The sequence below is a fragment of the Saccostrea echinata genome, unplaced genomic scaffold (genome assembly GCF_033153115.1).
Source record: "Saccostrea echinata isolate AGI-Se365-2 ecotype Australia unplaced genomic scaffold, CSIRO_AGI_Sech_v1 ptg000064l, whole genome shotgun sequence".
Lineage (NCBI taxonomy): Eukaryota > Metazoa > Mollusca > Bivalvia > Ostreida > Ostreidae > Saccostrea > Saccostrea echinata.
The window spans coordinates 1,243,096-1,258,179 of NW_026889813.1; the positions used below are offsets into that span (position 1 = coordinate 1,243,096).

Below are 15,084 nucleotides of genomic sequence, written 5' to 3' on the forward strand. Positions count from 1 at the left end.
CAAAATAATTCTGTACTACAGTGCAATTTTGTAATGCTTTTTTTAGCCTAGCAGCAGGCTGCCTGCTACAATATTTTCAATGCAGCTCTGGATTAGAACAATATAAAAAAAAAATAGCAGTTCTTCAATAGGCCTAAAGCACAGTGCCTGTTTATGGGTTCAACATGCTCAATGTATTTATCAATCAAAACCTCTTTCATCCAACTTTAGTGCACATATTGAGATTCTAAAAGACTGTGCTTTGACATGTTCTATTTCAATATAAATAAAGGAAAGTGAAAGACGGCTGTCAGAGAATTTTCTACCTTCATAAATATTCTCAATCACGTTGTCCCAAAAAATAGAGGCCAAGATGAATATATTTATTTTAAAAGTACGTCTTTTTTAATTTCCATTTATTTAAAATTACACTTTGCAAAAATAAATGTTTTGTCCAACAATGAAAAAGACACACAAAAATATTTGTTACATCAAATTCATTCAATTTTTATCAATGAAAAATAAAATTTTCTTTACCGCGTGGCTTTCATCGATACTATTGCGCTTGCGCACTAGTGGGTCTCTCGGTGCATGGTTAAATGGCGGGGGAGCGATGGATTTTCACCAATTCGCAACTTGTAAACACCCCCAGCCGAAAATGTGGGATAGACAGCGACAAAGAACTTACGTATAGACAGCAAGCTGCCAACCTTATTCAAGACATGGGCCAAAAACTTCAAGTGTATCCTATTTGTCGGTTAAATTCGACGGCAAGTTTGTGACAATGTTATCGATGTTGTTTCGTTCGTGCTTTCGAAATTAATCGGGCAACTAGGTAATAAGAACGATTCTCCGATTAAAAATGAATGTCTAAAATCTTACCTGAGTTATCTTGAATAAGAATCACAAGGAATATTCCTGTAAATTCTCGGATTACTCAAGAAATTTCAACTTTTTATCCAGACGAACTGCGCACACCGTTGACCTAAATCTGAACCGGCATTTTTTCCATAGCAATCACGTGATATGTAGTCGCGGACACGTGATTTCATGATGAAATAAATAATCAATGCTTTGCCTTCCTTTTCTGACTAAAGTTGTATAACATTAGTTTTCTTAAAAATGAAAAGTTCATGTTTAAAGAAATTCTCCTTTTCTAACTTGTTTTGATATCTGTTGTGGTTCTAAAATAAAATTGTTCAAGCATTTAAAATCTATGTATAAAAAAAAAAGAACATACTTAATGTATTCTTTTGGGTAAAAAGTGGGAAATATCTCAACCATGATATTAAAAATAAAAAAAAATAAATAACTAGTCAGTTATGTACATTTGAAGTTCAACTGTGAATATTTTGAGGTAACTATATGATTTGTGTTAATATTTGTTGATGAAACATTGCAAAGCAGTATTTAAAATATACACAAATGCTCTGTTATCCTTAACCAGTTATTTCAGTAACCAACTATGTATCAATACAGCTATCGTTTACATGCACCGCTTCTACATGTTCCATTCATTTACAATTTTTCATCGAAATGTGAGTATATAGTCAGTGATATACCAGTCTTTTTGGGGACTGGTGAGATGTTTTTGCATTAGCAAATTTTAGACCTTAGTTGAATTTGGCTCATAGTTCAAATACATTTTAGTCTGTAGAGAAAAACGTAGGCCTTGGAGGCTCTCTGGGCAATTTTGCATACTTTCTCAAACATTTCGTTATTGTAAATCTCAGTTATCCTGTTTTAAGAAAAATGAATCTGCTAAAGTCAAATCTAAATGTAGGAGCAAGGCTTGATAGAGTATGGGAAAATTGTTATTTTAAAGATGGTAATCTTCTTTGTTGTAGAGTATGGCTGCCGCATGTTTATTTTTAGCTGCAAAAGTGGAGGAACAGCCCCGCAAACTGGAGCATGTCATCAAAATGGTGCAGAAGTGCCTGAATCAGGATGCTCTGGACACAAACAGTGATGTATGTAGATTGAAGACAATTAGGAAAAAACATGATTACTAAATTAATGCATCAAAATATATCAATTGTTACTTGATTCATTGGATATCAATAAGTGTGTATATAACATATTACATAATACTAGCATTCTGAATTTTACCACTTTGATTGAGAAGCATGTTAAAAATGAGGTTAAGTTATGGATATATCTCGAAACAAGATGACAAAAAGAAGAGAAGATAAAAGGATCTGTATATATTTTCATATGATCATGAAATGTGAAAATTATTGCACAATAGCAGAAATTATGATAGATTGGCAGCATCTTTTGAACTGGAGATCTTTGCTCACCACATTTTTTTCATAAGCTATTTGAAAAAAAAATAGCAAATTGACTTTTACCTCAATGCTAAAAGTAGAATATTCAAACAATTGTACATTTCTATTCAGTGTTGCTTCTCCTTTTCAGTACTACATGGAGCAAACTCATCAGCTGGTCACCAATGAAAACATCTTGCTTCAAACTTTAGGTATGCTTCAGAGTAATAAACAATAAAACTTCCAATGCTTAATGAAAAGTCTAGAGATCAAAATTCCAAAGTGAAACATTCAATGGTACTTGTAAATACATAGTTAGAAAATGTTACTGTCTGGAGAGAAGCACTTGGGAAAAATCTTTAAAAATTGTTCTACTCAATAACAGCATAGGCATGTTTAGTCATACTAATATGGAAGCATCTTCAGCTTGTTTATATTCAAGTTTTGTTCAAATCATGACCCCTGGGGGTGGGATGGGGCCAAAGTAGGTGATCAAAGATTTACATAGGAATATATTGGGGAAAAATCTGCTGATGAAGAACAGCAGGGCCATAGTAACTCATTTGAGTGTTGTTGCCCATGAGGCCCTTGTTGAGGGTAGAATGAAGTTGCAAATTAAAAATATTAAAACACCAAATTAACATAACAAGCCTTTTTGAGCTTTTGTGTTCTTTCCACAAAAAAAAAAATCAACCCATTTAAAGAAAATTTCGACATATTCTCTCAACATTTTTTTTTCCTTGCTTCATATTCATCCACCACGTCGATGTTCATAGTTCAAAGAGTTTACATAGATTAAATATATGCCCCTGTTGATTTTGGTACATTGCTTATATAGCAGTGATGATTCTCTTCCGATATTTAGTGGAATTCCACTAATTTGAATCCAAGAATCCAATTTTTACGAGTGCTTTCCGATATTTTGATACTTTCGATTTTTGCAGCGTTCCGTTTCCATTTTTGTCCGGGTAAAAAATTCAAGTTGTTTCATCCATATGTTGATCTAAGCTGCATTATACAGATGTTTTCTTATATCTCCAAGTAAGGTAAACACAAAAGCAGGGATGATTGAGACTTCCTTACAATGGCATGGCAGTTCATTCAGCCTGGTCAAGATGTAAAAGTTTTTGAACAAACTGTTTCACTTCAATTTTTGTCCCTCATTTAAACCTATTTTGGGCTTGCTAAAGCCCAAATTTCGTCAGCCCCTCGACTTCCAAACTATTTCAGATATTTTGGCCAATTCACAGAATCATCACTGATATAGGGAATAAATTCTATTGTTAAACAAGGTCTGTAGAACAATATCATTTTAACAATAGAAGGTTCTAGCTAGTACATGCATACAACAGAATTTTACATGTATTTCTTTCTTTCTAGGTTTTGACTTGTCAATAGAACATCCCCATACCAATGTTGTGAAAACATGTCAGTTAGTGAAAGGTGAGTGTTGACTATTATTTTTTAGATTATAAATAATTTAACGTAATGAGTGAAGGATTGCCAAGACAAAAAAAAAATGATTTTGTTTCTCCTATCTATTACAAGGTCAGGCATTAATTACCAAATTTCCCAGTTTGCAGAAAGAGAAACAAGTTTGGAATGATAACCAACTGAACAAAATTCTTTTTAATTATCAACTTTGCTCAGAAAAAAAAGTTTCTTGGTCAGCTGAAACTGAAATTTCACATTGCACTGGGGCAAGATGAAGTACATGTATTTTGTCTCTTAAATGGAATTAAAGAAGTTGCCCCTGGAAAAAAATTCAATTGGTGATATATATTTTGTATGTATTACTAATGGAGCTTTTTCTCTTTCCTGGGCAACACCAGCACCAAAGGACTTAGCCCAGACTTCCTACTTCTTGGCAACAAACAGGTTGGTTTTGAATACTGTGGTGCATTTAATATCTAGGAAAGTAGAAGAAAAAATACTGATCAATGTATTGTTCACCTACATGGATCAGCAAATACCTTTAAAAATACAAGCTTTTGGAAGGCTATCAATGAATATACGTAATTTCTCACTGCAAACTGAAGTAAGAGAAACCTTAAAATTATGTTTTCTTGACTGAAACAAGGTAGATATCCAAAGAATTGTTTTAGAAGTAGATTTCATTACCATAACTTTGAAAGTCAAAGCAGACATGGTTCAGCAAATAAATGCAGTTTGAACACGGCCACCATAATTTTTCCTTACAAATACAACCATCTGTTCTTTGCATTAACCACTTGTAAGACAAATGGATATATACATGTATCTCCATTGACTTTTAATGTGAAGCATCTGACAATCACTGAATATGTTTTACATATCTATTGTTTGCTATTTCTTTCCTCCAAAGAAAGGTAAAGAAAGATGCTTAGATTCCTTAGACCATGTGAGTCCTTAATGCGGAAATATAGTCAATCTGTGTCGATTCTCAAGAACAGAAATTTATGATTAACATGATAAGGGCTACCATTAAAAAATCTACCCTACCTGCAGACAACAAAAAAAAACTCTCTTCTATCCATGGGAGAACTTATGAATAAATCAATTCTATGGTTGGTTGTTTTAGGAGGATAATTTACATATATCTATGGTACTATTTTTGAGTTATCTTCTAACCCTTCTCCATCTTAATGAAGTAAATGTTTTTACACATACATGTACATCCTTGATTCACTCCACCTAATTTGTTATGATAATTTATTCAGGGTTTGACACTAACGTTAGTCCGTTAGTCTCAGACTAATACATTTTCATTCGGACTAATAAAATATGTGGCTAATTAGTCCGAACGGACCAATAAAAATTTCTGAAAAACAATATGAATAAATTACCGACGTCCGATTCTCGACAACTTTTACTTGAAAACCCCGCGTGTATTTTTAGATTTCTAGCTTTTGGCGGGTAGTTACGCAATGCTGGGTCAATTCAGCGCTTAATTTTTCGACTGATCGATATGAAGTATAAGGTTTTAGCAATCATGATTTAGTATGACACTTTTAAGAAAGATGTTGGATGTTTTGGATGTAATGTAAAGAAAAAGAAAAAAAAAACGAGATAGGGAATACGATCGTCCTTGCTGATTGCGAGATTTCAATGAATCTGTGGAATAATATATTTCACGTAAATAATTTGTTTATTTCAAAAAATAATACGTATATTAATTGTCACGTTAAATTAATGTTAAAAAACATTGATGTACCTTTTTTTTTTTGACGGACTAATAAAATCGCGTGCGGACTAGTAAAAGTAATGAAGCACTAGTCCGGCTGGACTGAAGCCTTAAAAAGTTAGTGTCGAACCCTGTTATTACTGAGAAAGCTGTTTTCAAATTGAAAATCGTGACACCTAGTGGCTACAGTAGCCGTCACTCTATGGTTTTATACATGTAGGACAAAGTGATGTAGATATCATCTCTGCTGCAAGGTCTAAAATGAAGAAAAGAAAGCTGTATTAATTTCAAATACACATATACAGTTCAACTCATAATTTAGGAATTTAACATGGTGATATTTTAGAGTCTAGTATACTATTTTAAGAACAAGATTGTAAACTTGTGACAAAGCGTTTAACAGTCTTTTGAGATTCTGTTTATTTTTTTCCAGCTTACACTTGACCACTCTCTGTCTGCAGTACAAACCAACAGTGGTGTCCTGTGTCTGTGTAGAGCTGGCTTGTAAATGGTCCAATTGGGAGGTTAGTATATTGTCATTGAGTTCAGTATTTCTGATCAAATTATGAGCAACATCTGTTCCGCAATAGGGGGATCAAAGATTTACAGATGAATATAGAGAAAACATCTAGAAATCTTATGAATACAACCACATCGTGTCAAATTAATATTGTTGGAATCCCCCTCATGGTCTAGATTCATATTTTGTTCAACTTGTGTTCAAGATTAGAATTGAACTAGAATAGGGGGCAAATTTTTGCTTAGTGACAGACTTTCATATAAAGAATAAATTGACTTCCTTATGATTAAGAAAGTTATAATTTGAAAACTTCCAAATACTGATTTCAAAATGATTAAAACCATGGACCTAACATTAATTGTGGTAACAATTATGTATATATATATATCATATACATATCTACAAATTATTTTGTCATGGAAATTTGTCTCAACATTGAGGCCTATCGGATTTTTGATTTTTTTTTTTTTTTTTTTGTTAGAGCAAGATGACTATTGTGAGTGAACATTTGTTCACAGAATTTTTTGCACTTTATGTACTCTCTTTTCAAAAACAGCAGAAATCTGTCTCAAGGTAAAATGACATTATTTTTGAAATTGCAGATTCCTACATCCAATCAAGGTCGTCCCTGGTATTACTATGTTGACCAATCTGTAACTCCAGAGCTCTTAACAGGTAAAACTTACAAAAGCAGGCAGGCATTGAGATATGGTGGCATCCTAGATCCAAATTTCAAAAATAGAATTGAAACAAACTGGAAATGGTAATTATAAATAAATAAATAAAAGGTGACATTTTCAAACTGAAAGTGCATGATTTGCTAATGATTGCTCAATGGCTGTTACAGAATTAACTCAGGACTTTCTTAACATTCTGGATAAATGTCCAAGCAAATTGAAAAAGAGGATAATGACATGGAAGGTAAGCAACTGAAGTAAGGCCATATTTAAAAGAAATTCCACAATTCTCATCCCGGCCCGCCCTGATTTTTCCTTCCTCCTCTTTTTAAGTTTTGGTTTACAACACAATAAAATTCTGGAAATTATAAAGTTCTTGAAGAACCCTCTCTACACTGCACACTAAAGAATTCTGATTCTGTGGTATTTTTCTGCAGTTAGAGTGATCTGCCCTTAGTTCTGAATTCAACTGAATTGAAATTTTTTGTGTATTTCTCAATTTGTGATCAATTCAAGTATTTTAAGTATTTTAAAAGGCCAAGATAAATTAAAATTGAAAACTTTTTTTGCATGTATTTTCTCCGATGAAGTAAACTACAGTGATATCTGTTAAAATTATACTTTGTTGTCTTTGAACATTTTTCCTTGAGGTAAATATATTGAAAATTAAATAGATTAGCTCAATATTTACACATTTATACAATATAATTTTCTCAATGTCCAGAAAACATTTTGCAGTGGTGTATAGAGGGTCCTTAAATCGACATTTTTATTCTGATCTGGATCAAAATTTAACTTAACATTCAACTTTCTTATTCTCTCTCGTGAATGTCTTTGTGGATTCTTTTTTTTTTTTTTTTTCTTGAAAGATAAGAATCTAGGGTTTTTAATTTTTTTTTATTATGGCCTATTTAGCCAATTTGCATTAATTTGTCTTTAAATTACCAGTACCAGATTAAAAAAGTTGCCACTTAACCCATGTATTTATAATATTGTCTTATACAGTATAAACATATATGTCTATATTTGATATAATTTTACAGAAGTAAAGTGTTGATTCCCATTTGGTAAATCTTTCTGTATTGTTGAAAAAGCCTTCTCCTATTTAGGAAGTTTGACTCAAATCTTATGTGCTTTATGAAAGTGTAAATCATTATTTCAGTCTGGTGAGAAGGACAAAAAGGAGAGAGATGAAGTAAATGTGTCTCAGAAATCTCGTGGAACGTCGGCACCTTCAGCGGCTCTAGGAAGTAACCCACAAAGCCATAAAAGCTCAAAACCTCATCATCATTCTCATCCAGGTCATGACAAACAGCCAGAGAAGTCGCAAGGCAGACACACCTCCTCAATGGACATTTCAAAGTCAGAACCCAAAGTTAAAACAATCAAGACAGAACCAACTAGTCAGACCGTAGGTCATTCTCATGGTAAAAACGTGTTTGATGCCATATCAGGTGATGCGTCGTTGAATGTTGATGTGAGGGAGTCTCCATCATCACTTCTGTCTCAGTCAACCAGTGATACCTCAACACCAACTGTACAGAAGACGTCACTTGCAGAGTACAAGGAACGGAAAGAACGAGAAAGACAGGCAGCTATAAGTAAAAGTGCTAGTAGTCTACCAAATGTGGATAAAAAACACTCGTTAAACAAAGACATTTCGCACAGGAGTGTGTCTTCATTAGAAAGTGATGCAGCAAGAAAAATGCACACACCTGATGTTGACAAAAGCAGAAAGTCACACCATGATAAACATTCAAACAAACATGTTGAGTCTGTAAAAGGGTTTAGTACAAAGACATACATTAAAACTGAACCTGGACTAGATGTTCCCTTACAAAACTATGATTCCAGGCTAAAATTAGAGTTGAATATTGACAGTAATATGAATGCAGATTTAACTAGAGTGCTTGAAGTAAAACAGAAAGTTAAAAAAGAGAGCAGCACACCTGATAAAGTTGACCTCTATAAAAGCAGAATCAAATCTGAACTAACAGGAGATGAATCAAGACAAAGTGTTGAATCTATTTCGAAAGACTCTCCTCTTGTCTCTGAGCCTAACAGAAGCTCTGATTTGAAAATGAAAATAAAAACAGAAGGAAATTATTCTCAAGCAGGATCATCCCCACTAAAACTGAAAATTAAAACTCCTCACCCACCCAAAGAGAAACACAGTGGTACCCCAACGTCTCATGAAGGACAAAAAGTGCCTCCAATGAAACTTTCTAAACATCCCTCTCGCATGGGGTCAGGGGATGAACACTCTAAGCATAAAGAGGGTCACCATCACAAATCGCACAAGTCAAAACATTCTCACTCCCACTCTCATTCTAGTTCAGGGACCAATGGTAAGTCTGATCTTAAACTTCGTATCAGCTTGCCAAAGCATGCGGGAGATGGGGACAAAAATGTGGAGAAGGTGAAAATGGAATCAAAGAAAACATATGAGAGTAGTCCTCTCGTTAACAGTAATAATTCCTCCAGAAAGAGGCCGTTAAGTCCTACAGGGATTTTAGAAAACAGTGATTCACAGCAACAGCAGCGAAACAAAATGCAGAGAGCAGAAAGCATGAGACGTTCATCTTCAAGCCTCTCAAATCATTCTGTTGTCAGCATGGAATTGTGTGATATAGGAAGTGATTCATTGGTATCGGAAAACGACTTCAGTGTCTTACAGTCTCCCATAGCAACAAATGTTGCTGTTCAAAAGCAACTTGACACACTTTCCCAAGTTATAGAATCCAAAAAAGCTATGCTAGGCAGTGCTTCTCGTATCAACCCCCCTCTACCGCCACCTCTGCCTCCACCCCCTCCCCCACAGCCCAGTCAGTACATACCTCCACCACCTCCACCAGTTCAAGCTTTTCCGTTTTCTTCAGCAAGTCAGCAGTATGGATATGAACCTTTATCTGACCTAAGTGATTTAGATTTTCTAGCAGATGATGCTATTCCTCCTCTGCCAGGGGAACAGCCCCCTTCAAAACCCCCACTCCCTCCTTACTGACTCATCTAGATCTCTGTGAAATGTACAGGTACATTTTCACACACACAAAAATAATTTCTCCATTTAAGGATATGCATTGTAATTCATGTACATGTAATATGGCTCAAAATAAAATGTAAGTTAATAGCCCATGTCATTTATTGGAATGGATGTACATATATACTTTGTGAACTATTTACATTGATTGTAAATCTTGCAATGAGTAAGAGAAAATGCTATTGAATGTGTATTTTGAGAAGTTGAGATATTTTATACTGTTGGTTGGTGCACACAATTTGCTAGTGTTATTTGTTTCTATATATAGAAATAATTATAATAAACTTTTATATATATATATAATGCATGTACCTTATTCTGCACAAAGAGAAAGAACCTATTAGTAAGAAAATTGAAGCTGCCCAATATGTGTACTGTAAGCTACTTGAAGTATTGCATCTTAGATTTCTTCCTCGATTCAATTTGCCCCTTTATTCAATAACATAATTTTGCGTCAAAATAATTCATGTACATATATTATCTTTGTTAACTTAATAGACTCCTTTCAGTATATCAACTTTAAAAAAAAAATGAAAATGATGTGGTTGTTTTACAAGTCTGCATTCTCATCATGTTTTGACCAGTTCAGTATTTTGCATGCCTCAGTTGCTGACAAACCATTAACTTTCATTAATTGCCATGGCCATCTGTCTCCCAGACTTTTACGTGTGTTTAATATTCAAATTTTTTAAGCTCTAATTAAATCATTAATTTGTGTAAGCTTAATATATTTTGAGTCGAAGCCATGAATTCTAAATGTTGTATAAGTAAATAAACCACTTATCCTCAATATCTTTATAGATATAACAATTTTATGTATGAAGATTTCCAATTTGTCCTTAATATTCTGATAGAGATATAAAAATTTTAAGCAATTTTATCCTTATGAAGTAAATTTAGCCAATGTTAGTGGTATTGTATTTCACAGCTTATTTCATGTGTATTTTCGAAAAAAAAAAATTAGCATTTATATTGATTCTAACTTGCAAACAGTCGATTGGATATTATGAAACTGTTTTTCTTGTGTATTCAACATGTTCAATATGAACCCTATTTTCATTAAAAGATGTAGGTTTAACAAACTCTGGATTTGGAGGAGAGGTAATGTCAGTTCATTATAGATACAGTGTATGAAAGCAAATTAATATCAGCCAAAATTAACAATAAATAACTGAATCTTGTGATTTAAGATACTGTGAACTTGGATAAATTGACACCATGGAAACTGATAAAATTGACAATTTCTTATCATTTAATCAAAAACAGTCCGAGAAGCAAGAAATACATGCAAAAACCTGCTTCACTGGGCATATTTTTGTATGAGGCAGTATTAGGTAAACCAGATTGTAAATAGCAGTTTTTATTGACTGGTTTCAGCATTGAAACATTTAACCCAAACTTAATATTTGTCCAGCCTTTTCACTGGCCTTTTGCAGCAGAAATGAAGAGATTGTCACGTTTCTACTCGCCAGTGTAAACATGTTTACAGTTCTTGTATTTGATATCAGCTTGTACATATCAACCTTCAAAAAGTAATCATTTGAGTGATGTTGGGGTCATTTCATACACATCTTTGAGAAGTGCACAATGGTTCAGTAATAATGAAAATCTAAACAGTATTAATTCTTAAAAAATTGTATGAAGTTCATTCTGTGTTAAATGTACACATACTAAAATACATAATACAAATAATGCTGCAGTTGATTGTATTATTTCAAGTGCTCTCTTAATATGCTATGTACATTAGATACTTTAAAGTGAAGATATGGCAGAAAACGTTAGTATATTCACAACTTCTGGGGCTAGATTTTCTGATTTTCATTTTATAGGTACACTGTAATACTGAGTTGATGTTTAGTCTTTGTCATTTTGCAAGATTATGAGTACTGTAACTGGGGGGGAGGGGTTCAGCAGATGTATAATATAATTTCACTTCCTCACAGGTATAACACATAACCATCTAAAGCAGCGAGATTCCCAAACAAATGCTTATATTGTTGTTAATTTGTTTATCATATTGGGAATATATTTTGTAGTGACTGACTGAAGTTTTTGTAATTTTTAGAAATCACAAGCTGATGGTGTTCATTTTTCTTTTGTTTTGTACTCCTTGACAAAATCATGTGATGTTGAGGCATTGTATAAATGCATTCTTTGTGAGTTCCATCTCAGGTTTCTGTGTGTTTATTTATATCAGTTGACTTATTTTTTTGGCAAATGTGGTAGATGTTTGTTGCATTGATGAAAAATTATGCATATGAATGATTACTTTTGATAGTATACAGTTTGTTTGCCATAAAATGTGAATAATCACAAATATTGTCCATATTTTTTAAACACAAGAAATACTAGTTCATATTAAAACACATATTGTATATTTCTTTGTTATTCATTTAAATGAAATCAGATGACAATACAGTAAGTGTTTGTTTTACTTTCTTAAAAGGCTTGATTTCTATGTGACTGTTTCTCACGAACTATGGTCATATACAGTCAAACCTCGTTATCTCGAACTCAGTGGGGCTGAGAAAAAATTTGAAGTACTTAAAGAATAAATGGTTGGGACTTTGAAATCACTTCAACATATCCAACCGAAGTTAACTGTACATGTACATATATTCTAGATCCTGCACGCATTCACAATATTCTTGTAAAGGCATCCAATAATTTTTTGGTCTCTCTGGTGACCTATTGAAATCTGTTTTTGTTTGTCGTCTGTAAACTTTTGAACATTTTCAGCTTCTTATCTGGAACCACTGAATCAATTTCAAAAAATTTTGCTATAGAGCATTCTTGGGCAAAAGGGGACAAAAATTGTGAATTTCATGGTCCCTGCCCCCTGGGGCTTGGGGGATGGGACCAAAACCATAAAAATTAATGCAATTTTCAAAATTCTTTTTCTGTACTCCTACACATCAAATAGTCAGAATGTTGTCATGATTATAACATACAATGAGTCCTTTACCTAAATTGTGAAATTCATGGCCCCAGGGTCAGGAGTTAACGGTGAGGCTCTATTGATCACATAGTGAAATTGCATATATTCTTTAAAAAGCTTCTTCTCTCCCTCATATTAAACAAAGAAAATAAGTACATGGTCATGATGAGCAAAAATGCTTCTTCTTAAATTGTAAATATCATGGCCCCTGGGTCAGGGGTTCTGGTGTTAGGGTGGGGCCTATTGATTTTACAGTGAAATTGCATTATTTCTTTGAAAATCTCTTTTTTTTTTTTTTTTTTTGCTTTTGTGTATTTGGAAGACATACTAAGTGCATGGTTATGATGAGCAGGGGACCCTCTTACAAAATTTTTGAATTTCATGTCCCCTTCGGTCAGGGGTTTTGGTGTTGTGGGACGGGACTCTATTAATTATATAGTGAAAATGCATTATTTCTTTTAAAATCCTCTTTTCTGCTCCTGGGTATAAAGCAAACAAAGTAAATGCATAGTTATGATGTGCAAAGGTGCCTCTTCCAAAATTGTGAATTTCATGGCCCCTGGGTCAGGGGTTCTGGTGTTAGGGTGGGGCTCTATTGATTATATAGTGAAAATGCATTAATTCTTCGAAAATTTTCTTCTCTGCTCCTGGGTATTATTTTATTTGGTTATGATAAGCAAGGATGCCTCTTCCAAAATTGTGAAATTCATGGCCCCAGGGGATTCTGGTTAAGGGGGAGGGGGTCAATTGATAATATTGTGAAAAAGCATAGGCCCTAATTTCTTTGCAAATATTCTTTTCCGGTACTGATTATAAAGCAAAGAAACTAAGTGTATACTTACGATGAGCAAGAGTGCTTCTTCCAGAATTGTGAGTTTCATGGCCCCTGGGTCAGATGTTCTGGTGTAAGGGCGGGGCTCTAAGGGATATTGAAAATGCATTGATTCTATTAAATATTCCTGTTTGCTCATCAGTGTTGAGCAGATAAACGAGGTGCACAGTTATATTTTTAAAACTTGTTTGTGGTCCCAGGGTCAGGGGTTCTGGTGTTTCTTGAAAGGGTGGGGGGTCTATTGATAATATAGTGAAAATGTGTTAATTCTTTGAAAATCTTCAACTAAGTGCATAGATATGATGATGAGGGTATCTTTTCCAACTTTGTGAATTTCATGATCCTGGGTTCTGGTGTTTGGGTAGGGCTGTTTTGAATCTGCAGTGAAAATGCATTATTTCTTTGAAAATCTTCTCTGCCCCTGGGCATATCGAAGGCAAAATGAGTAAACGTTTTAATAGGCAATGATATGTTTTTACCAGATTTTTGAACATCTCTACCATTTTGTCAAGTGTTCTGGTCCTGGCCAGGCCTCTATTAATTTGTATTCTACGGAGAGGAGTAATTTCTTTGCCATTTACTATAGTAAGTAATGTATTTGAAAGGTTATTAGAATAAGATAATTATGCAAGAATTTTATTGTATAATACAAAAAGTACTTCCGTAGTTTCAATGATCAGGTAGACTTGTAAATAATAGACAAATAAAAATGAGACAAAAATAACTTATTTTATTAAATGTTCTACAAAGACCAAGAGAGGCCAATGTGAGAGGTTACAATATGGGGTTAAAATAGTACATAAGCACTGATAGTTTGTTACTAGTCTGCATAGTTATAGTGATAAATGGGGGACAGATTAGAACTTACTTTATGAGTTGTTACTGAGTACTAGACTAATTATTTCATTGATCCTGATCATCCTATTTCTCTTGCTTTTGGGCAACAAAGCTTCACCTATCAGTTTAATTTATAATCTATGGATCCTCTAGATTGATGTATTATACTCAGGTGACCGTTAAGGCCCTTGCCAGCCCTAGCTGTGTAGCATACGTCCGTCTACACAGGTGACAACTGAATACACCTAACTAAGTGTTTAGTGACTAAGTGAACAGCTTATATAGCGGTCTTAAGATATAGCGACTGAATAAAAGAATATGGCGGACAAATTCCTTTTACGAATCGTATTCAGCTTAAAAACCGAGGCCAAGTGTCACAACAGACGTTGGCACGATAAAGAATCCTCACTGACCAATGGCCCAAAGTACCGGGAAAAGCCCTTCGTTGGTATTTGCAGTAAAATAATCTTGCAATGATCAATTAATCAATACCGTATACATGTACTAGCATGCGTATATAAGACGTGGATTCTAAAAAAAAAGTATTTTGAAAGAAATTCTAAATAATTTCACTATAGAATAATTTTCCCTCTTAGACAATGTTTTGTTTGGCGAATCTGAATTTCAAAATTTAAACCAGATCTCATGGGATAAGTAAAAATTAGGTTAGTAAATTACAGTCTCTAACCATGTACGGAAGCATGAAGACGGTACCATTTACAGAAATTCACTGAAAACAATTAAGATTATATTACAAGCATCTGCATGAATATGTGTGAGGGCCTGACGAAATCGGTAAAAGTTAAATAAAGTTGTTATTACAAGGAATAT

General features: G+C 33.8%; 3 protein-coding genes across 5 annotated transcripts in view; 2 read left to right on the plus strand and 1 right to left on the minus strand.

The window, feature by feature from the left end:
* The window catches only part of LOC133175966 (uridine phosphorylase 2-like), a 56,734-nt gene that overhangs the window by 23,286 nt on the left and 18,364 nt on the right, over positions 1–15,084 (plus strand). The gene's annotated exons all lie outside the window — the stretch shown is intronic.
* LOC133175870 (KAT8 regulatory NSL complex subunit 2-like) overlaps positions 1–15,084 on the minus strand; it is a 33,659-nt gene that overhangs the window by 8,486 nt on the left and 10,089 nt on the right. Inside the window, exon 1 of one of the 2 annotated variants that reach the window (XM_061311014.1) lies at positions 862–1,030. The exons of the other annotated variant lie outside the window; for it this stretch is intronic. The gene's annotated coding sequence lies outside the window, so the exon portion shown is untranslated. Of the gene's footprint in view, positions 1–861; positions 1,031–15,084 lie in introns of those variants that run through there. 2 annotated transcript variants of the gene reach the window in all.
* On the plus strand, positions 530–12,064 carry LOC133175869 (cyclin-T2-like). 2 transcript variants are annotated; one of them, XM_061311011.1, is made up of 10 exons: positions 530–721; positions 1,436–1,517; positions 1,827–1,949; positions 2,398–2,458; positions 3,627–3,689; positions 4,079–4,124; positions 5,843–5,933; positions 6,532–6,604; positions 6,777–6,850; positions 7,769–12,064. In XM_061311011.1, the coding sequence occupies exons 1-10, from the start codon at positions 579–581 to the stop codon at positions 9,608–9,610; spliced, it is 2,598 nt and encodes an 865-aa protein (XP_061166995.1). In that variant the 5' UTR covers positions 530–578; the 3' UTR covers positions 9,611–12,064. The 2 variants fall into 2 exon arrangements, with proteins under 2 accessions (XP_061166995.1, XP_061166996.1); XM_061311012.1 differs by lacking the exons at positions 530–721; positions 1,436–1,517; positions 4,079–4,124 and having other exon boundaries at positions 1,886–1,949.

Excerpts from the sequence above, each read along its gene's own strand:
- LOC133175869 (XM_061311011.1), top strand. The coding sequence starts at position 579 with ATGGCGGGGGAGCGATGGATTTTCACCAATTCGCAACTTGTAAACACC. Across the intron at positions 3,690-4,078 it reads AACATGTCAGTTAGTGAAAG|CACCAAAGGACTTAGCCCAG; the intron begins GTGAGTGTTGAC and ends GGGCAACACCAG. Across the intron at positions 4,125-5,842 it reads TACTTCTTGGCAACAAACAG|CTTACACTTGACCACTCTCT; the intron begins GTTGGTTTTGAA and ends ATTTTTTTCCAG.